The 24351-nt window shown below is 37.7% G+C and overlaps 1 protein-coding gene across 1 annotated transcript; it reads left to right on the top strand.

The window, feature by feature from the left end:
• Positions 1-5365: 5365 nt before the first annotated feature.
• LOC145787390 (uncharacterized) lies at positions 5366-23046 on the top strand. Its single transcript, XM_082599127.1, has 18 exons — positions 5366-5485; positions 5967-6013; positions 9543-10581; positions 11087-11143; positions 12059-12109; positions 12373-12423; positions 12995-13051; positions 13420-13455; positions 14147-14197; positions 14885-15005; positions 15511-15696; positions 15926-16111; positions 17408-17548; positions 17912-18025; positions 19781-19925; positions 20373-20575; positions 21230-21366; positions 22107-23046. The coding sequence occupies exons 1-17, from the start codon at positions 5415-5417 to the stop codon at positions 21341-21343; spliced, it is 2670 nt and encodes an 889-aa protein (XP_082455253.1). The 5' UTR covers positions 5366-5414; the 3' UTR covers positions 21344-21366; positions 22107-23046.
• Positions 23047-24351: the final 1305 nt, after the last annotated feature.

Consider the following 24351-nt stretch of genomic DNA (forward strand, 5'->3'; position numbering starts at 1 on the left):
CGTAGGCTACTGATGTCTTTGGAATCTAGATCAGTGCTCTTCAACCTTTTTGTCAACGCGGAACCCCTCATGTACTTTCGCGTTTGTCACGGAACCCCACTAAAAAAAATTTACAAATTACGAATTGCTTGGTCAGAAAATTAAATATTTCGTTATTACACTGTTACACTTCAAAAAATAATGATACATTTCAAAACATAGACAGTTATTACAAAAGTTATAAAGTCAGACATTTAATGACTCTGTTGTTGCTTATCTTTTATAATCTTTTTAAATCGTGGTTCAACGTTGTCCCAATGCGTCGTACCATTTTCTAACCTTGACAATTGAATTACATTTGGTCCGCTTCGGCGGAAATGTCTCTGTTACAACTGAACTACAAGGCTCATTTCCGCCCACACCTTCGCTGTTGCTATTCTTTGGCTTCATATAAGAAAATATGCTATTTTGTTTCATCTGGCTTGACTAAACAATAAAAATTTGGTTAAAAACTGTTTTTACTTTATTCTCACAAAGGATCAACAGCAGCTCAACTCTTTACTCAGTCTGCTTGTACTTCTGTGATCTTTACACCGGCTACATCCTATGACTGTGATGCAACAATAACGTTATTGTTAATAGAATAACAATGAACAGCCAGTGACGCAACAATTATAGCAATGTTTTATTCGGTTGGTGACTGCAGTCAACCCCTCGTTTAACAAACTGGCCTACTTGAAGTGTGAATGCGGTGCAGTGATGTAAAAAATCGGAATGACGCATCAGAATGCTGAAGCAAAAAATCAATTTCCCTAAATAAAACGAGGAACCCTTGCGGAACCCTTAAAACTCACGGAACCCCTGTTGAAGAGCACTGATCTAGATCCTATAGACGGATACGAAAACCTCACATGCCAATAAAATTCGTGTTTAGAGGTAAGGAAAGCAACTTTCTTCGTGGTTCAATGGTAGGTGAAAGGAAAAAAAATGTATAAAATATTTATGTTACCATTATAACAAATGGTTCATTAATTGCTAATATTCTGAACCATCGTTGGAAATTCAACTCAAGACTAAATTTTGTAAAATGTTGTTGTGCAAATGGGCTGCCCACGCTGAACCCACATGAGATCTATTTAGTATAGGTTAATAAGCCTTAACGTACATGATTTTAAGAATGCTATTCACCAAGCTCGCTTATTTAGCTAAATTAAAGAAACTTAGAATAACAATAGGCCCAGCTATAGACATTAGACAATGGCTATAAAATTCTATTTGAGGTAAGCTATTCCTATCACAACTGTAGAGGAAGCATTTTCTATGGTTTTATTGAGCTGGACTGCCGTTCTATCAGGGCTGCAGCCCAACTTCTTCAGTTAGGCCCGGATGCGATTATGGAGACCCCATTTTTTCTGTGCATATTATTATTAGCCTACCACAAAACACCGCTGTCTATCGCCATCAATGTTTACTACAATCGGCTGCCGACAAACATTTATTGTTACCATATAGGCCTACCATGTTTTAGCCGCTATTTTAGATCGATAGTCCAACGGGTTAACCTGTTGATCAAGATGTAGGCATTACGGCTATACACTTCACATTTGCCCAAACTCATGAAATAAAACTTTTTCTTTAAAAATTTGATATTACAAAATGTAAGACTAAAGAGCAATTGTTTAATCAAAACAACAACCAAAACGTTCAAAAAGTGTGCTCTACTACGATCAGGGTTGGAAGTAACGACTAGTTGTCACTATTTGATAGCGTTATTCGTTGCTTTCTGAATATCGAATGCTTATACCCATTCCTTTTAAAAATAAATATCGAATGCGCGTTATTCACTGCTTTTTTATGCAAGCAACGAAATCATTATTCGTTTTTCACTAATCGATATTTAGGAGAACTGCTGAATCATTTTTTGTTGCTGACTTACTTTGTCGTCAAAACAAATTTACGAGATTTAGTTTTCGAATTACTATCCGACCTAACTTCTTCCGGTTTTCGAACTTTAAAAGATTAAGGAAAATTTTGCGGAAACACAGTTAACAGTGTTGCCAACCTTGCGGTTTTCTAGCAAATTTGGGCTTGTTTTTTTCGAATTTTCGTTTTTTTTTTGAGTTTGCGGGTTGCTTGTTTTTGGGCTTGTTTTTTGGCCAGTCAATTTTTAGTAATTGTTATTCATTGCTTTTTTTTAAGTATTGATAGCCGGAAGTCATTGCTTTTTTGGGCACTATCGAATAGTGAAATAGTCATTGCTTTTTGACTAACGACTTCCAACCCTGACTACGATAATCTTAGTTTGTAAAGTGGTTTGTTTTCCACGTCACGCCTCATTGGTTGGCTGTAGGTAAGGTCTAAATCTACCAAGTTACCAAGTAAATCTAAAAAACAAGGTAAACAGTCAACAGAAAATGGTGGTTTTCTGCTAGGTCCAACAGAAAATAGTGTTCTTTTGCTAAGTTACAAGTGAAAAAAGTTTCCACCCCTTACCAGAGTGGTTTTTACGAATATTAACTTCTGCTAGATAATCACACAAATCAAGAAACTGCTGGTTCTCGCCGTTTGTGTCGTTCTTCCCTACACTCTACCTTGTTATTATTTTTTTTTGTTTTCAAAGAGTTGTAAAAAAAAACAAGTCAAAAACAAGCACCCCATTGATCGAAAAAGAACACGTTGTTACGGCCAATCTCTGTACAAATCAAACGTCATATAAAACCGTTCAGGTCTACTGAATCTTACGTCATGGAAATTCCTAAAACATGAGCAGAGATTGCACCATCGTTCGTAAGACTTGTATCACACCTGTTGAGAATTACTTCACAATGCATATGGATTATTGCGTCACAGTACTGCGTCCGTGAGTTTGAGATATTGCTATCTATTCTGGTCATTCGTGAAATGGTTGCTTGAGAGTTAGTCGCACATTTAACTGTTTGCTTAGTGCTTGCTAGCTGGACAAAAATTCCGTCTTTATCTAAGTAGTTTGTATTGTAGTGACAGTTTTTAGAGGCGGACGGTGTTGCGTCCCATTTTCGATAGCCGCGGGCTAATTTTACAGGAATACACTTTTTGAAAAGACGTTTCAAAAGAGTGTTTGTTTTTCGGTCATTACATACAGACGAACGGATTCGGGAATCTTACGTTACAATTTTCCCACGAAGAGATTATGGTTTACCGCTGTGACCACACGTAAACTCAAAAATTACAATTACAAGTCCAAACTTGCTGTCACAACCGTAAAGTTGGCAAGGCTAAAACTAAATTACCAACTTAGCTGGTCAGAGTTTCTCTCAAAATATTATAATTCTTTTTTCCAATTGACAACGGTGAAGACAAAAATGTTGTTGCATTGACACCATCAGTGTACGGATTCAGTTTTTCTGGGCTGCTGCTCTACTCCGAATTCAAAGTCTATGACTTCAAACCCCACTCCTGCTGAAAATTATTTAGGGATATTGACTCTACGCTCCACTCCATTTCTGAACGTGAATCATAAACCATAATCTAGATTTTTTACATGCCCTATCCCCTGAAAACTCGTTGGCAAATTTAATGTTGACTGGGATGATGCAAGACATACTAGCAAAGGGAAAACAAAAATAGAATTATTTTGATAATATCAAGCTAATTACGTGAATAAAAAACATGCTGGAAGCGAAAATAGGCTGAGGCTACTAGTAAAAACAAAATATATTTTCAAATGAAACAATTACTAGGCCAGTAAGCCTACATGAAATAAACAGAAAAACTATAGGTTACTACACAAAACAAAAGCTGCACCAAGTGGGCTAGGCTATGGTGTAAATTTTTTGCATTCAAATTGGGTTGTTTTTCTAATTGCGCGGACGTTTTGTTAGGGGGGGAGAACTTAGAAGGGTTTTTGGCAAAAATTTTGCTCTTGAATGATGAAAATGTGGACTATGATATGACATTTTTAACAAGCCCAAATTTATGCTTCTGGACCGTCATTTATACCCCCTTGAAGATGATCACTTAGTGATTACAAATATTTTCATGCAGTTTTGCCATATAAAATAACATCATCACTTTTCGAACAGTACAAAATTTATTGTCGTGCAAAATTAATTAATTTATAGACATGAAGAGTTTTTTTCAATTAATCAAAATATAAAATTAAGTTCAAGTTGTTGAATCAGGTTGAATCACATGTGTTATTGTATTTAGCTTAAAATAATTTATAACAATTTTTTCGAATGGCAACACATGTTCTGCTTAGGAAATGGTAAAATTGCAGTTTTTATTGTATATATATGTATATTATAATAATATACATTTTTTTCGGTTCAGTTTATTGTTTTGTTGGCGATAAACAAACAAGAAGTACATACAAATTGAGTGTCTATCAGCACAACAGGATGGCAAAGAAAGACCTGTAAGGTCATTTATGTCAGATGCCACCCTAGCCTGTTGCAGGTGTTGAAATCGGCAGTGTTTTGCCAAAGTTGTTAATGCTTTTTCAAATTGTAACCATAAACAGAGAGGACTTCTCCCCTGTCCTTGGGTAATCAACTAATCATGCATTGGAATACGTTCTGTATGCTCGATGCAACCTAGTTCGTACCCTGAACAGTTTGTACCCACAGTTCGTACCCTGAAAAGATAGAGAGAAAAAATTAAAAAAAGCCGAAGTCGCTGATTGCAGTTTCCGCAAACAAACAAAAACTCTTATGATTATTACTGGAAATTTTAAAATGTTTGCGGAAACTCCGATCAACCCTAATTCTTTTAAAATGTTTGCGAAAACTGCGGAAAAACAGTTCTATTTTTTCTCTCGATCTTTTCAGTTTGTTTATTTGCGAAAACTCCGATAAGCAATTTCGGCTTTTTTTAATTTTTTTCTCTTGATTGTTTTCTAACCCTAACCCCTTTTAAAATGTTTGCGGAAACTGCAATCAGCGACTTCGGAATTGCGGAAAAACTGAAACTGCAATTAGCGACTTCGGCTTTGTTCTATTTTTTCTCTTGATCTTTTCAGTTTGTTTGTTTGTCGATCAGCGACTTCGGTTATTTTTAATTTTTTCTTCTTGATCTCTTCCTAACCCTAAACCCTAACCCTTTTAAAATGTTTGCTGAAACTGTGATCAGGACTTCGGCAAACTATTAGGATCATTACCGGAAATTTTGAAATGTTTGCGAAAAAACGGAAACTCCGATCAGCGATTTTGGCTTTGTTCTATTTTTTTCTCTTGATCTTTTCAGGGGGAAAATTTCAAAAATTTGCGGAAACTGCGATCAGCGACTTAGGCTTTTATTAATTTTTTCGCTCGATCTTTTCAGGGTACAAACTGAGGGTACGAACTGTTCAAGGTACGAACTAGGTTGCACCCCTGTATGCTTGTGTGCAATTTAACTTATAATCTTAAAGATTTGATGATTTTAGGAACACCATTGTGTAGTTAGACTAAATCAATATGGATGCTAAAATGGATGATATTTTCAAGTCTTTTGTGAATAAAAAGTTGAAGCAGCTGGGTATGAATGGGTGAGTGAATATTTACATTTACACTTATGTACAAGTTGCACATAGCTCGAAGCTGCATGTTTTTGTCAGATAAAAACCTGCAGCTTTGATTGATTGATTGAATCTTCATCCTCGGACTGGGAAAGCTTCTTGTAGAGCTTAATCCTCGCAGCTTCGCACACTTGTAGATGCTAATTCACTGACGCAGGCCCGGTCACCGAGATTGACAGAGTGAAGTTTCCGATTGTTGAAGTGTAGTTGCCGGAGAATTATTCCATCCATTAGATTCCGCTGAATGGAGAGCAGTCCTCAACGTGCGTTGCTCAAGCGCACACCCCGAGAGTCAAACCAGCACCGCTTGATCTTGAAGCTTCTTCATCCCAGAAGTCATGCGCTAACCAACTGAGCTATAGGGGTGGAGTTATGTGCAACCTTCTGCTCTCAATTTTCAAGGTTTGTACCACCAATCTACTCCTTAATATTACTATGTTGTCTTCTGCAGGGAATCAACTGTAGAATTAGAAAAGTCGCTTCAGCAATCTGCTTTGGGTATGTACCATGTCTTGTCTATATTGAAATACTTGTACTCAAGTTGCATGTTTTAAAACTAGAAGCCTGCATCTTGTCTATGTAAATGCTATACACAGTTATACAGTACCGTACGTATTACTAGAGTTTGTTTAATCTGTAGAAAATAGCCTTGACAACTCTGTTCTCATCACATTCTTTCTGAGAATGCTGCACTTCTATGGAAGTAGCTTGAAAGTTATTTTTCAAAGTTCATGTATATAGTTTTTGATTTGTCATATTTACGTAATTATATTTCATTTTATCACATGTTGGCTGTTTCTAGCACTAGTTGCTACGTTCATCTGATGAAATTGAAAGTAAAATTAACAACAAACAAGATGGTTTATTGCTTCACTGACGTTTCGCGCACCATGACAATGCGCATCCTCAAAGCGAATAACATACAAAATAAAATTTCACCAGGTTATATACTACTGTAGTGCGATTGAAGGCAAGAAAAAATAAAACACACAATAGGTTAAAAAAATTGGCCAATGATGTGTGAGCGATTACTTTCCACGTTAAAATTACCGGTACGTAAAAACTTCCAACAAAAACATAAAAATTCGAAGCAGTGACGACCAACAGAAAAAAGTGCGATTGAAGGCAAGAGAAATAGAACACAATGTTTTAAAGATTGGCTAATGATGTGCGGTTACTTTCGACGTTAAATTACGTAAAAAACTTCCAACAATAAACATAAATTCGAAGCACTGAAGACCACTAGACATTCGAGACAAAATTAGATTGCAATAACGTTTCCAATTGTGTTTAAGTAGGCTTGAAGCCTGCACGCGAGACAATAATGATTTATAAGGTTTTGGTAAAAAGTTTCCGTCGTTCCGGTTGAGTACATTGCAATGTTTGGATGTAATGTTGATGAAGCAACTTTCTGCGGTGGTGCATTGATAATAATTACTTTCATTTTTCAAAATTTTTGTTTTTGACCACTTAATTTTGTGATCCTCTTCTAGCATATGTGAACAAAGGGCTGACTTTTCATGTTCCATATTTTTGACAACTCTGCGATGTTCTTTGACCCGGGAATTTATACTACGTTCAGTTTGGCCAATATAAACTGCGTCACAATCATTACATGGAATTTCATAAACAACACCACATTTATTGTGAAAAGGGTTAGGGCAGTGGTTCTCAACCTTTTTGTTTTGGCGGACCCCTTTTGGTACCTTCGAAGCGGTCGCGGACCCCCAAAAAAATTTTATCTGAAATTTTGGTATATCGCTTTTCCTGTAATTATAATGGAATCAAATGTTTTATGAGTTTCGAAACGACACACTTAAAAAAATTTGGTGAACTCGCGACACACTTATGACTATTGATGACATTAGAGAAATTATGTTATGAGCTTTATGTTGGCACATCAAAAATCAGTAGGCTATATAATCTATAATTATGTTGATTTGATGTTTTTCTATAAATTTTATCAAAAACCAATAGAATTTTGCGACCGTTACAAACAATTTCTTCCTTTTTTCGTTTCTAATCAATATTAATTCGTTATAATCTTGTCATCGCAAAACTGTGAGTGGTGATAGACTGCTGACCAACGTTTGTATTTTTAAGTTAAGCATTGACCAATAGACTACTGTCTCGAAAAAATTAAGTTGAACATAGCCTTATTAAAAAATTAATTCATTTATATGATATTTTTTTAGTTAGAAACCAAACCTTTGAACTTTCAAAGGACATCGCACCGGTTCGTTGGGAAGTACAGTTTGAAAATCACGGTAGCCTAATACACAAATAAAGCACAACCAACCAATTTTTACATTTCGTAATTTATCAATCATGCTGCAAACTCGCAAGCTTTCACGGACCCGCTGAAATCGCTTCGCGGACCCCAAGGGGTCCGCGGACCCCCAGTTGAGAACCACTGGGTTTTTCACAGAGATTTCCAAAAAACCGACACACACCAACAGGTACATGCAATACACATCACACCACCCACTTCAACACAAATTATCTATTCCCAAAACTCTTTACAACCGCGCCAACAACTTGGTCACCTATGCAAAGAACAAGAAAAACGAAAGCAAACAAATTTATAACACTTTAAAACTTAATGGATTTCCCAAGAAAATGGCAGAGCGGCACACTCATTTCTCGACCAAACGTCAAGTCAAACAAAGCAACAGCAAAACTTATAACAGTTTCACCACCATTCTATCCATACAGGGAGTGTCTGAGTCGATAAGACGAGCATTGAATCGCGCCGGAGTTAAAGTCGCTATGAAACCATTTCGAACCATCGGCAACATTTTATCACTACCAAAAGACCCTACCCCTTTTCACAATAAATGTGGTGTTGTTTATGAAATTCCATGTAATGATTGTGACGCAGTTTATATTGGCCAAACTGAACGTAGTATAAATTCCCGGGTCAAAGAACATCGCAGAGTTGTCAAAAATATGGAACATGAAAAATCAGCCCTTTGTTCACATATGCTAGAAGAAGATCACAAAATTAAGTGGTCAAAAACAAAAATTTTGAAAAATGAAAGTAATTATTATCAACGCACCACCGCAGAAAGTTGCTTCATCAACATTACATCCAAACATTGCAATGTACTCAACCGGAACGACGGAAACTTTTTACCAAAACCTTATAAATCATTATTGTCTCGCGTGCAGGCTTCAAGCCTACTTAAACACAATTGGAAACGTTATTGCAATCTAATTTTGTCTCGAATTTCTAGTGGTCTTCAGTGCTTCGAATTTATGTTTATTGTTGGAAGTTTTTTACGTAATTTAACGTCGAAAGTAACCGCACATCATTAGCCAATCTTTAAAACATTGTGTTCTATTTCTCTTGCCTTCAATCGCACTTTTTTCTGTTGGTCGTCACTGCTTCGAATTTTTATGTTTTTGTTGGAAGTTTTTACGTACCGGTAATTTTAACGTGGAAAGTAACCGCTCACACATCATTGGCCAATTTTTTTAAATATTGTGTGTTTTATTTTTTCTTGCCTTCAATCGCACTACAGTAGTATATAACCTGGTGAAATTTTATTTTGTATGTTATTCGCTCTGAGGATGCGCATTGTCATGGTGCGCGAAACGTCAGTGAAGCAATAAACCATCTTGTTTGTTGTTAATTTTACTTTCAATTTCATCAGATAAACGTAGCAACTAGTGCTAGAAACGATAATTGTCCTGATGAACACCCAAACTTTTCAGTATTCATGTTGGCTGCGATATAATGATCAAGTCGTTGTCATGTGTTCAAATTTCAAACTACCACTGTTTACATATATATCAGACCTTCAACATGTTCTGTTAACCCTGTCATGTGATATTTTCAATGCATTGCTTTTGAAACACTTTTATGATTACATTGCATTTCCATCTCACCGTTTTAAGTTTATTTTTACTCAACTTTTACGTGGAGCATAGTCCCAACTCACTATAAAAGTAATGGTGGTTAACTTGAGTTTGAAGGCTGAAGGTGTTTTAATTTCTATTTCAATTTTACTATTTTCTTAATCAGATAAAATGGAAGCAAAGTTGTCCAACAATCTGCACAGCAAGGTGGATACTAAAGAAAAACACAAGGAAAAGAAAAGCAAAAAACACAAAAAAGAGAAAAAGAAGAAGAAAAAGAAGGAAAAGAAAAAAGATAGAAAGAAAGAAAGTGCTGAACTTGTTAACATTTCAACTTCCAACAATCAAAAACCTTCAAAAACAGAACCTGTTTTGGTTTTCAATAGCAGTGATAATAACCACAATCATGGTAACAAGAAAGTAATTTTGAAGAAGAAACTTCTGGAAGAAGAAGCTGAGGTTGTGATTGAAAATAAGGAGATTCGTGGTTATTTTGATACAGTTAGTAAGTTGAAAGAAATTGAAAAGCTACCGTTGAGTTTTGAACAAACTGCATATAATAAGGATGATAGTTTTAAGCAAGAAGGCCCACAAAATATGGACAATTCATCTGAAGCAAATGCATTTTTATCAATATCCGTTCCAAGGCTATCCAACGCTGCACAGGTAAAGAAGAACTATCATCTCAATTCCGTAGAAAAACACAAATCAAACAATAAAAAAGACTCCAAAAATAAACACCATGACCCAAGTGTTATTGATGTAAAAAGTAAAAGTTCAATTAAAAAAGAATTAAAAGATGCAAGAAAAATTGAATCCAATGTAACTGAGATTAAAAGCGTTAAAGACAAAGACTGCAAACATTCTGCTGAGTCCTGTGATGCGAAAGCAACCAGCAGCAGCACTGATGCCACAACCATGTCTACAGCTACCACAGCTGAAGAGAAATCTGCCAATGGTATTGATGCCAGTGTTATTGAAACTAATACATCACCTTCAAGACCAAACACAAACTTGACTTCTAACTCGAAAGTTGACCCATCAAACAATCCCGAAGTGATTTGTGGTTCAGAGAGTGGTCTCGAACCTGGTGAGATACCTGATCAAACACCGGATCTAACGAATTCCGTCCATGCAACTAACAGCACTGCTATCGTTGAAAAAGATGCAAAGGAAGGAGAAACTAGCTCTTCTAAAAGGTCAAGGTTAGTTGGTTGACAATTGATTTATCCTAGCGAAAGCAGGGAGCTACTTCTTTATGAATTACTTGGAATTTTCCACTGTGATTTTAAGTTGTGCATTTGTACAAGTGTGTTGTGTTCAGTCAGCCTGTATCAGAGAAACGGCTGGCTTTTAAACCATTAAGGTCTTCTTATTTAAGTGTTAAGTAGGCTTTTCGTGATAACACAGGCCGCCGGATTAAGGCGGTTGAATAAGCTTGCACAATGCACCTGCAGAAGGAATTTCTTTAAATTCAATTTCAAATAAAGAGAAGTATGGTAAGCAAGATCTTCGATACATCAATGTTGATTGTCGATGATTGGTTAATACCTTTATATCCAGTTGTCCTACTGAAACTAAAGCTACTGCACTATCGTAGTGAGATTTCAATATACCATTGTACATACATTTGGCTCCGAAACATTTTGCAGTCAAGTGTGAAACCGTCCCGGGTGTGAAAACTAACTTTACAAAATGGTAATTTTCTAGATCGAGATCGCGCTCTAAAAAGCGCAGCAAAAGCTCCAGAAGTCATCGGAGGTCAAGGTACGTTATTAAAATGATTTATTGTGAGTTATTGACCATGCTTGATTTATGATTGATTGATTTATTGTGAGAATTTTTATTCTTAGACTTAGCTGCAAGGTAGCTTAATCTTGGCAGTTTCTCACACTAAATTCATACCATCAAAATCAGAGGCTTGTAACTGCTTTTTTCACTACATTGCATAATTATGAAAAGGGGAAGAAAATTGGAAGACCAAAAAGAAATGGCTAGGGTTGGTCGGAGAAGACATCGGTATAGGAAGTTTGGATAGAATCAACTCCAACAGCTGGGAAGCATGGCAAAAGGAACCCAAAAACTGGCAGACCCTTGCTAGAGGGGACAAACGCGAGGTCTCATGTACCAAAGAAATGGACAAATGGATGATGAATATTACATACATATATAATTAGAAAGTTAATGAGAGTCATGAAATAATCGAATAGTGTTATGCGACGTGTCTTTTCGGTTGAACGTTTTCCTGCTTCTAGCTGATTCTACATCATACTGCAGGCATACATTACAGAGCTTCGGTAGTCTGTTCTACAGTATGTCCCACTTAGAGCTGTATCAATAATTCAAAACCATAACCTCAGAAGTACAGTATTTACACTGGTTTTCAACGTGCATTACAAGAGCTTTTTACTAGAAAATGGTGGCATATATGGAAACTGCGTTTGTATGCTGCTCACATTTTATTTGATTTGTTATTGATCAACGTGTTAGTTGCATAAAAATGCGAAGCATGTGCTACATTAGCAACAAATCTTTAACTAGTATCTTAATATTTAACAACTGTTTTTACAACAGTTGGCTGAAAATCCCAATTATAGAGACTTTTTATTGACGCTAGTTTGTAGCCAACTGGTGCGAAATAAATTATTAGTATAATATTGTCTATTCACTGCCGTTATGCAGGTCACGCTCAAAGAAACGCTCCAAGCGCTCAAGTAGCCGTCACAGGTCAAGGTGAGACTCGGCACTGAAGATCGCTTTATCGCTGTAGCAAAAATGACAAACAGTTTTAGTTATAAAGCATAGATTAAGGTTTTGAACAGATGGTCTGATTCAAAAGTATCTTTTACAATTGTTTTATTTGTCATTAAGAATAATATTTTTTTTCTTGGTTCTTAATTGTGAACATTCTTCGAGATGTTACCAATCAAGTTTCTATTGTTTTCTTTACGATACTCCTGACTCACTTCAGTGATTGCATCTCGTCGTTGTTGCAGGTCACGGTCCAAGAAAAGAAGCAAACGTTCACACAGTCGCCGGAGATCCAGGTGAGAGCTATCGTCTTTTTTATCTTTAGTGCAAAACTTTAGGTTGCAAAGCAAGGCTTTCAAACCTTAAATCTATTTGAAAATGTTGGTTTGCTTACAAACTGTTGTGGGTGGTTGAAAAAGGTGCTCATTTTTGCCCACGATGTGATATATTGGATGGACAATTGGACATATGACAATTGACATTCATAGTTGCTGAATGAAAATCGGTCGAGAGAAATAAGCTGACCACTCTACTCTCGCTAGTGCCGAAGGTTTTGGTATTGTGAGAACCTTGTCATTCCCAAACGCTTGGCATCAACTGTGGGACGATCTTCACCTTACAAACGAAACAACTGATAAAACTTCATGGGGTTTTTTGATCTTGATTACTGTCTAATGCCGGAATGGCCCGTTATCGCTGAGTCCGATTCGGTGAGTCCGATCCCTATTCGGTGATTTTTTCAATTTTTTTTTTTAAATTATCGGGTACCGTAGCCTAATTATCATTGCCGTTTTAGGGTTAGGGGTTAGAGGTTAGGAACTCACCGAATAGTAGCAGACCCGTCTAATTCTCCCTAATATCACTTAGATCAAGATCAAAGAAACGAAGTAGAAGATCAAGCAGCCGCAACAAGTCAAGGTCCAGGTACTGTTTTGCTCCGATCTTTCTGTAGTAGGTGCTATTCGTAAAACCTTTCAGTAGAGACGCACAAATGAGGGGGTGGTGGTTCATGCTTCACAGTGTCAGGTTGGACAATTCACTTCTCCATGCGAAGGGGTCTCGTCCTTCCCAATTACATCCAGCATCACTGCAACTATAAGCACAATTAACTGCGGTTCACTGTCTTTGTTACCACTGGTTCAATGCTTTTTGTACCTGTGCGAAACTGTCAGTTAAATTCCGAGCTTTAATTGATGGTTGTTCGTTTTTTACGTTTGAGATTATCCTCATGTAGTACGGAATGCTTCAATTAGCCGACTGAGTAGCTCATGCTTTGTGATGTCATATTGCAGGTCGCCGCGTCGACACAAACATCATCATCACCACAGGTCAGTGGCTACTCCACAACAAACTATAGTGTGGAACTTTAGAGCTCAACGCTTTTAAGCGGCACTTGTGGATTGGCTATCTCATGCTGCCTCCAGTTAACTGTTTGGCGACAATCAGCAGTGAATCAATTGTTATTGTGGATACCGTAAGTAATAATGGTCGCCGCCTGAGATAGCCAAGCTGCAACTGTCTGTTAAGTGCGTTCAAGGTTGTGAACTGTCATTACGCCCCGGTTGTTTTGGATAATCTGATTTGAATAATCCCCCACCCTTTTTATTGTCTTTCGGTATTAATTTAATCATTTTCAAACTACACCCACTGCTGTATGAGTCCAGTTTTGGATTAGAGGATATACCTTTAAAGGGATCAAGGTGACCGTAACCTCATATGAATATGATAACCTTTCTGCTGCTCTGGAGAGCATCACCTGTTTCAGGAAAGTCATCCTGTTAAAGAAAAAAAAAGTTTTTTGTATTATGGTTGAAAATTTTAAGTTTCTACTATTTCTACACTTTTTCCAAAATACTTATTTTACACACGTCATACGGCAGTTCACTATTTATATTTTCGCCAACACAAGTTCATTGGAGTTGATAATTAATTGACACGTCTCTAACGAATGAACTTGGTGTGAGTATAGTGTATTTCATCTACTACCATTAACACATCATTGCAATAATTGTCGTCCAGGTCTGGAGAAAGCCACAAATCTTCACGGCACAGGAGTTCAAGACATAAAAGGTAGTGAAAAGTAGAAAGATATTAATTCTTAGTTTGTAGGCCTTGACTTGATGAGTCACTTAAGTACAGAGCTAAACGCCATGGAGATCGATGTTTCCACATTTTGTTTTAATCATGTTGCAAAATGGTCAGTGCAGAGTTGCTTATTGCTGATGTACGGCATGTTGTTGAATGTGTTTGAACGTTTTCGTAAAATGCATACGAGATTAGATCGATGTGCGGATGATAATATTATTCAATTTTTTCTAGGCCTAAATTGTTACGTGTTACTACACCATTCAAATCTTATTTCCATCTATAATATCAACTTTTAATCGGTTGCTAAATTCAGCCGTATTTTCTATATTGGCAGCTTCTCTTCTGATTACTCTGCTGGTTAAATGACATGACCAAGCAGTTTAAAGCAACATTACTGAGTCACTTACACATATATATATCAGTTAGATCAAACCTAAGGCGCTGCAAAACTTTCACGTATCCACGCAAACTTTGACACCTTATTTTATAACCAGTTCTAATGCTTGATTTTAGTGGCTCACGTGTCCAAAGATAAAACTGATACTGTTGGTAACATTAGAACCGACAGGAACTTTTCTAAAACTGCGGATAAACGTTGCACAGTCTGAGGGGTGCTTTTTCGGAAGAGAAGTTAAAAAAATCATCAACTCGAGTTCTATTTGAACACAGGTCTCCCATCCCGTTGATCAGCGCTGGTGACAAAGTCAAGTTGCTTGAGATTGCGAAAGCTAATGTGTTGGCTCAGCACAAAGCTGATATTACCGTTTCAACTCTATCTCATGAAAGCAAAGTAAGATTATTTCTAACCAAATAAATGAAACGTCAAGTCATTTTTTTAGTGGTTTTGCATTAGTATTCTAAAATCTGAACGATTTAATGGGCAACGTTGTTCAGAATTTTGAAAATGACAATGTTATTAACTGTTATACGTGATTGCTAGTGTTAAGTTTTTGAGTTGATAGACGTGTTTTGATTTCAAAACCAGCCTTTACAGCTGTTTATGGGGTGGTACGTGGCCAGGGATTCATAGAATTACGGGATGAATTGGTGATCCCCTACTTCTATAAATCCCTGTAGGAAGCAAAGAAACAAAAAGACAAAAATGAAATATTTTGGCAATTTCATGCCATTTACAGGACTGAAAAACACGCCAGTATTATTAATATAAACAGATGATAGAACCCAATGAAGGGAAGCCACAACTGATCAAGCATGACCCCATCTGTTAAAGAAAAAAATATGAGTGTATTTGACCAGTGTATTGAGCATTATAACAACCTACTTTATCCAATCAGGCTCTGTTACGGTCCGGGGGCGTCACGCTGCAGCAACTGACTGGGGTGTGCCAAGACATTGCCCAGGGAAAACGGGAGATCTTGGCTCATTCGTCAAATGTCGGACTACAGTCCGGACCAGCATCAAGTAAAGTCCACCACCCATTTCAAGTCAAAGATACACCTTCCATCTCCATCAATATATCGGTGAGTTCCTGGCCGGGCAGGGGAAGTCAGTTTTAATTCGTTACATTGAATGAGAAAGCTTGCTTTGTGCAAGTCGCGTCATTTATCACTCTCGATTTACAAACACTGACCTAATCTTCATCTTTCGACACCAGGCGTAAAGATGTTTTCTGCAACGATAAATTGAACGTTGCAGTGAACGTAGTTCCTGAGCTTGTTTGATGACAACTTAAGTTGATATCCAACTCAGAGTCGTATGGCTATTATGCCTCCTCCTCCTTCCAAGCCCATCAATGAGTTAACCAAGGAGTTTCCCGTCTCCTGTGGATCACAGCATCAACGTAAGGAAGTCCTGGAGGAAGTGTATGGGAAATGGGAGCCCATCGTTAAAGATAAAGAGACGAAATCCGAAATGAAAGCAATCATCGATGAAAAGGTAACTTTTTTATTGTTTATCTTATTGATGATAAATAAACAAAACAAAATATTTCACAATTTTTCATCAAAAGATTTTTTACTTCTCCATATTGCGTTGAAAAATTGCAATGTTGAAGCTATCAGTGTTGTCATGCTAATTGCGATCAGTTGAATTACGAAAAATACGATCAACGATGATGGACAGTGTAAGTTGAGCGTTGGTATTGGTGGTGCCCGTCGTAGTTTGTTAAGCTTTGTAAGCTGAGTAATCACAAGGGCCAGTAATAGTCATTAAACATATTTCCTTTCGTCGTCGTCGTCGTGTGAGCCCCTGAGACCTAGGGTCTATTATTTTACCATACCAGATTCACGATGTTCCCGTACTAAGCTGGAAGGCTACTAGAGAGCAGCCAGTCTTTTGTTTCATCATCCAAGACGCGCAGACCTTCCACTTCATTAGGTGGCTTGAAGGTGGTGCAGTGGTTGATGATGTGGTCTGTGGTTTGTTGCTCAGCACCACATTCACAAGTAGAGCTCAACTGCTCAACCATGCACCAATGGGAAATAGCTTCTTCCACTACTTGTGAAGATTTCTTTTTGTGGTACAGAAAGGTGTGAAACTAATAGCAGTGAAAGAACTACGTTGTTATGAGCTCTATTTAGGAAGTAATAAAGTCATAAAAGTCATATTTTTTGTGTAGGGTCATAAAATATGATTTAATTCAAGCAACTCCCATAGCCATAGAAATTTAATAATTTGTGGATGAGGGAGGCAGTGAGAGTTCGCATGTGGAATTTTACGAGGCACTGGAAGCAACAATTTTATTGTTTCCTGTACCCTAATAGCGCTTACTGCTTCATGTTAATTTGCATTGTGACATCATCTTGACAGTTGACACATCATTTCCCCCTTTGAAATCTATCATCAAATTAATGCTTTGTCCTAATATAAATATTCCAGACGTAAAAATTGTATGCTAAATGAATTTGTAGTTAATTGCTTATTAGTTAGATGCATTAGACAGTTAGACACTTGAACTCTTACAGTGATTTTGAAGTGAAATAAGTGTTTTGTTCGTTGTTTGAATATGTGTTGTTTACAATACATGTAAAAACTTGTGTGTGAGTTGTTAATTACGGAGATCAGCGTGAATTCGATGCTAAAAAAAAGTAAAGTCATATGTTGTCATGTATTTCAAAAAATAAGTCGTATTTTTCGATTTTTTAGGTCATAAAAAACTTGCCCTAGTGATCGCTATCTTCCGACTTCTCAGATTGAGATGAGCCCAGTGATTGCATCTTCGCTGCTTTCCAGGTCTTTCCTGATCCTCCTCAAGAAGACAACACACTCACCATCAAGGAGGTGATTGCCCAGCGAGTGACCGCCGCTAGGGAGCTTCAAAGCAACCCGAGTGACGTGAAAGCGATCAAAAACATGTTTGAAACCCAACAGAAGGTGCCGGCTTGTGGTGTTTGTTTTAATTTCTCACCTAAAGTTGCTAGTTTTACTCTGACCTTGGTTTTGTGAAGACGGCTGTGGATGTACGTACAATTGTACGTACAGTCGTGCATTGGACAATAACGGACGTTGGAAAAGTGTTGTGATAAACAGTAAACACGTGGATTTAGACACACACCGCTGTTAGTTGATAACTTCCTAAACGACAAAGCTTGTCTTTTTGATATCAGTATTTCCAAACATCATTTTGCAAAAACATCTTTTTTTGCTGTTGAACACCGATGTTTTATAACAACATACTGCTTTTGATATACTTTTGTATAAAGAATCTTTCAATATGTCGCATACATTGTCGCTCAGTTGGATTCGTGGACTTGCGCGAAGCAGATCCCGGGTCGTTTCACTGGCTCGACGGGTCTCCAGCCCCTAAAGAGGAGTGAGCTGGAGAGAGGACATCAACCATGGGCTTCCAATGTAAGTTCGTCTTGTTTTCCTTTCAGTCAAGACACTCTCGGAAACTTGTGAAATTAAATTTTACTGTGACGTAACTGTTAGACAACAGATTTATCTTGAATTTCGCATTTTAATTCCAATTTTCTGAAAATAACTCTTAATGTTTTATAACAGCGATCAGATCTTTTCAGTTATTTGTCAAATCTTGTTTTCCAAATAATGATGGTACTCAAATTTTATCAATCAGTGGCCAAGCCAAACTTGTTTACGGATTAGTTTGCGCTACACGTCTTAGAAAAGCATTTCTTCACAGAGAAGGTTTGGTGGATCATTTAGTTAAAGTTACTTTGTGTCGCCTTTTGAGTGACATTGCTTCGGTTTAGTTCTAAGCTTTTTTACAACTATTTGCTTCTAAATGTTTCAGTCGTTAACAAATATTGTGTACAGTTGATTTTTTTTAATAGCTCAACGGAAATTTAAATATATTTTATCGACCCGAAAGTAATAAAATGCTGTTTGAAAGTACTATGTGACATATTCCATACGTTAATATTTGTAGAATTGATTTTTCTTACATCGATGTCGCCAAACGTGAAATCGATTTGAGAAAAATGAAGACTACAAAATAAGTGTTTTTTTTTTCAGCTGTGGGAAGGCGTTGTGGCCAGCCCTTTGATGGAGTCACTGCTTGGTTTTGGGCGTTCCTTATTGTTTTCTCCTGGAGGAGCCGCCGAAAACCAAGCAGGCGATCTCCATTGCAATGCAAATCATGTTTCCTACCTAGGTCTCCTTCTCTTGTGGCAATCCATATTTTTTGCAGCATCCAAGAAGAATTGTCGTCGTATGAAGAAACGTCATCTTCTTCCTGGTAACATTGGTTTTCCTCTTGTGCTTCATGGGGAAGACCGTGAAATTAATTCATCATCATTTCATTATTTTGTCTGAACTTGATCTACAGATGGTTTAATTTACAAAATATAAATTTTAGATGAGCCTGGTTGTTTTAATGGACGTGAAATAGTCATAAATTTTCACCTTAATTCTGACAAAGGTTTCCAATATTTTGTTTAGTATGATGATAACTCAGCATTCATTTACTCCACTTTTATGCTGAGTCATCTTGACTACTTCCCCATTAAAGCACAAAAGTCCAAACCAATGTTGCCCAAGTTAATTCTTTTGCAGGGACCTGCATACCAACCACCACTTGGCTAGCACTTGTCTTCTCTCTAGTACTTTATGTATGATTTTATTATACGACCCACAATTTTGCCCGATTGTTTTTTGTCAAAACAATGCGAAAAGAGAAAGAATAAGCAGAAAAATACACGATAAACTTGGCTGAAGATGTCTTTGCTAGACTTTCATTTTGTAAGGCGTGATAGTGTACACCCCTTCAGCATCACTTCTTATTTGAAAGCTTATTCATTTCTCTTGTCATATGATCTTGTCTGCAAACAACGTAAACACATAATGGAGCCACGACCGATCCTTTCAACATACAATTGCGCTGCATTTGTATAAACCTAACTTAACCGGTGACGAAATCTCTGTCATTTAAGTTACTTTCAAACGTTACAACAATGCAACGCTAGATTAGATGTTAATTGTGTTTTTGTTGATGCCGTCGCATTGGTTTGCTATTGAAGGGTTAGCTGCTTCAAAATGGTGAAAATCTTTATTATTGTTGTTCCACACCCATCAGTGAGTAGTCGCCATCCAAATCATTTCAGTTCATGACTTTTATTTTGATCATTTCCGTTAATTATTGCTCAGAATTCTTTCAACTCCGAGAAGCAGGTGGTGGGGATCGGGAAGAGTCTCCTCAAGAAGATGGGATGGAAAGAGGGGGAGTCACTTGGAAAGACAAACGCTGGGATGCTGGAGCCGCTCAGAGTTCAAGTGAAGACAGATAGAAAAGGTGACGATGCCCACATGTGTGCTAAACGATATACAAAATGTTTTTGTCGCTCTGAGCAACACTTCTAAAATGAAACAACCGAAGCAACATAGACAACACCCTGGTCCTTAAGCATCCCATGTTTATTGTTTAGTGATTTATTCTAAAGACTGCCATTTGCTTGTTGAAGCCATTTTTTGTTGTTGCCTCTACTGTTGTGTTTAAGATACTGACTACTGCAGACAGTTGCACGCCGTGTACTGATGCCTGCATATTTTTCTATATTTTTATGTATATTTTTCCTAAAAAGATGCAATTGCACACCAACATGGCGCACAAGACGTTGGTGTAGTGACGAAGTTTCGGTGTCTTTTGTGGATACGTGTCTGTCATTGCTTGTACGTTTGATGAAGAGTAATGATGACTATTAAGCTGTCCTTCCAACTGATCACACCTTCCTTTGTTTAGGCCTCAGCAGCATAATGGAGATGCCAGCTGCTCCAGCACCGCCAGCCCGGAAAACTGGTGGTCACGTGGTACTCCGGGACCTATCGGGGAAGCACCCAGTGAGTGCCCTGATGGAAATCTGCAGCAAGCGCAGGTGGAAACCACCCGACTTCACCCTGGTCCAGCATGATGGACCTGACCACAGCAGAAGCTTCCTGTTCAAGGTAAGTACTTCGGTATCAAGCCAAACGTCGTTTAGGCAGATTGTAGCGTATGGCATGCACTGAGCTATGTAGAAAGGAGCGTTCTTCCAGGCAGTCAGCCAAAGCTTTTTTTCAGCCAGTCAGCCCAGGCTGAGTACTCACTAGGTTCATTTGTTTTCTTTCTACAATGGTAAGAATTTGTTTAGTGTTAGCTCCTAAGTTGTTTATATCTTCAAATATTATTTTCGACTGCTTTCTTTTGTTTCAGACTTTTTAACTTAAACAAACCTGAACCATCTGATTCTGAAAGTTAATATTAACAGAACTCTTAATTTTTTTGTTTAAGTTAAGCTTGGTCTCCGCGCACTTACTTACGCTCACTTACGCAATCTGAAGGCTGCGTGAATACAAAAGACATGAGAGTCTCTTGTATGTTGAGTGTTGTAACTTTACGCAGGCTGCTGGTCGCACACCTTGGTGTGACGCAAATAGTAACCCAAGGTGAAAAATCCATCTTTTTTTACGTTGAGACGTCTGCAGACGTTAAATCAATGCAAAAAGGACGGATATTGCTAATTATGAAGATTGTTCTGCAGCAATTACAAAAGGTTTTCCAACACGAAAGCACTTGGCTCTCCGCATGCTTTCCCCTTTCAATAGATGTTGCATTTCCAGGTGACTATAAACGACGCGAGTTACCAACCCGACACTTCCTCCATAAACAAAAAGCAAGCCAAGTGCCAGGCTGCTACTGCTGCTCTGCAGGCAATGGGTTTGATCCCGTCATGACAGGTCCACACTTGCTCTTCCAGGTATAGAAATTTGTTTGTACAGAGTTTTGTTTAGTTTTTTCGCCATTTATGATACGGAATATCAATAGTTTAAAGTGCGGTATATGGTGTATTTTGCTTGATGCACCTGCAGTAAGATGTTCGACCCTGATTTAGATGGAACCGACATGCATGGCTAAAACTAGCATTGGATTGGGTAGGGCAGTTAACATGAAAACCATAAAATGTCCACAAAGTTCAAATCCCCAAGTTATACACAAGTCTACAACAACGAACACAAAGATAATGTGAGAAATGCCTTACCGGTATCTTGCTTTCAGTCGATATTAATTTTTTGTGTTTCTTCATTACATACAAGTTCTCTATAGTTATTGTCGTTGAGTCCACATTTGTTGACATTGAAAAGGCGCAAAATATTGCAACTGATCCTATGTAGTTCAGTTTGTTTTTATTTCTGACTGTCACAGCAAGAAACAAATTATGCCATACATTGCAGAGGTCTAGAATAAGGTAGAAGTGACAAAACGCAAACCTTATGACGTGCTCAGTTGAAATTGGGTACGGGCGCAAACACTTTTGCTTCTTGTGCCTAGCAATAATACATCTTCATGTTTTGCTAAAGTACCCAGACAGCAAAATCCGTAATTTTTACATTGATTTAACGTTTTCAGACATGTAATGTAAAAACGATGGATTATGCTGTCTGGGTATCTTGGCAATATCAGTTTAGTATAAACAGTACTTAAGTATTTATCCTACAGGCACGGATTACTGGAAGGATGTTATCATATGTGACGTCACAGGCGGAGAGAATAGTGAACTTTCGTTGCTGGCAAGTGCGATGGTCGAACTGCGTAGATTCGTGGTTTTGCACAATATCTGTTTGCGATTTTCTTGTTGCTGCATAGCTTGCAGACCTGACAAAAGCAATTCAAAACGTCCGCAGACGTTGACTCAATGTAAAAAGGATCAAATTTCTAGCCGGTTTGTGTTGACCTTGAAGGCGTTTGGATGAAGCAGATGAACAGCAGAGATGCTCAGATTTATCTTTTCCAAGATCTTGATCGTTCTGATCCGATGGTTTTGAAAGTTTGAAAGATCCAATTTATTGTGACAATGTATCGTTTTTTTGTCAGAATATTAGGCTACCTGGCAACCCTAATACACAATTCTTAATCCTTTGAAAAACAAAAAGTGACTAAATTTTAAATTACATGGTAATGTGATATAGAATTCATGTCAATGTCATTTAGGAGTTTAAAACTCCGGTGCTCACCAACACTATAGCTTACTTGTTTTTTTGTTTGTCGTACATGTCCACCTTCAGGCATGCCTTTAAGTGTCCTGCCAAAGACACAGCCGCATGCTCTTGAGCGGTGTCGAACCGGCGGCCTTTCGATTGCCGTTCCACCGCTCTCACCACTCGGCTATGCAGCCGACATCATGTCGTGGAGATATGTGAAGAATATATTGTTGGAAGTTTGTCAATAATTTTATTCGCTGTTTTCAGCCTTTCATCTGGTGTAAGAACTTTTGAATCCTGTCCTGATCTTGTTTTTCTGCTAAAATCAACATCCGGCCCTGATTGTACAGGATCTGAATTCTGATCCTGTGAACATCTCTGGTGTACAGTGACGATTGCAAACATTTGGTGTTCATCGTACGCTTGATGTGCGTGTGCTACTTCTAACATCAATCACTGTTATACTTGCGTGTCATAACTGAACAAAGTCTATGCAGTTATTTAGATGTCATCAGCCGCGCTGTCAAGACTGGGTTGCAGTGGGAAAGTTACGTTTAATCCATCAGGATCCTAGGGTGTTGTAGATGAGCAGTTAAGATCTAATTTGCCAAGACATACAGTAGATTCAAAACGCTTGGTTTCTGTGAATGCACAGAACTCAGTTTTCTGAGCTAACTGCTTGCAAAGCTAATAGGTTAGAGAAATTACATGACTGCCATGAAGGATATATTGATCAGTCATAGCTTGCAAAAGTGTAGCTTACTAGTTGTAGGCTACTAAATGATGGCAAATGCGTCATTCTTTCATCTCTCACCCCAAAGCCATGATTGAGTTATTGACATTTATTTGGTATATAGAGAGAGAGAGAAACCGTTTATTTTGTCTTGCGAAAAATAGTAGCCTACAAATATAAACCAGAACAACTATATTTAACAACAGACAGGAAGCAGCGAAAGACTATAATGTTAGTCATCAAGTCAGCTCTGCCGTGTTTGGCTGAACCTAATAAGTTATCCGCCGTTTTCTAGATAAACGACTTTTTGTGTTTATAACTGTAAAATTACCAAGGAAAAACACTCGAAGTTGACTTTTGTAAGGCTGGAACGGACAGTCGGACAACCAAACAAAAGTTTTAAGAGTAAAGTTTACATTACTTGCGCATTTCCTGCAGAAAAATGGATAGGTTTGAGCTGTTCAATATCTTATTTGAAATTTTCTGATTTAAAGGAAACGTAAAATCAACACTACTTTTAGTTCAGAAAACAACATAAAATCTCCCACTCAAATATACAGAAAAATGTGTTCACAATATGCGAGGGGTCAAATGTACAAAAAAATGTGCTCACACAATGATCACATCTAAGTTATACGCAATACACTAGGCTACTGAGATTTTGCACAGGAACTTAGATCTTTAGGTCTATTTAAAATGCATCAAGAGCTTCGACCCAAAAGTCAGCGCTTGAAGAGCTTAATCCCAGCAGTTTTGCATAGGCTACTTGTAGAGGCTTTGAATCACTGACGCAGGGTTCCGTCACCGAGATTGACTTATTGAAGTCATGTTGCTGGGGAATTATTCCATCCATTGGATGCCGCAGAATGGAGAGCAGTCCTTAAAGGCATACTAAATGAAATTTTCAAACGGGAATTAAGCATTAAAATGCGTAAACTGAACACTCAAGAATACATTTCATAAAAAATTAATGAAAAAAAATTGTTTTCAATGGCGCTGGCAAGGGGAAGGCACTTTAACATGCAGATAT

The sequence above is a fragment of the Aplidium turbinatum genome, chromosome 18, assembly GCF_918807975.1.
Source record: "Aplidium turbinatum chromosome 18, kaAplTurb1.1, whole genome shotgun sequence".
Taxonomy (NCBI): domain Eukaryota; kingdom Metazoa; phylum Chordata; class Ascidiacea; order Aplousobranchia; family Polyclinidae; genus Aplidium; species Aplidium turbinatum.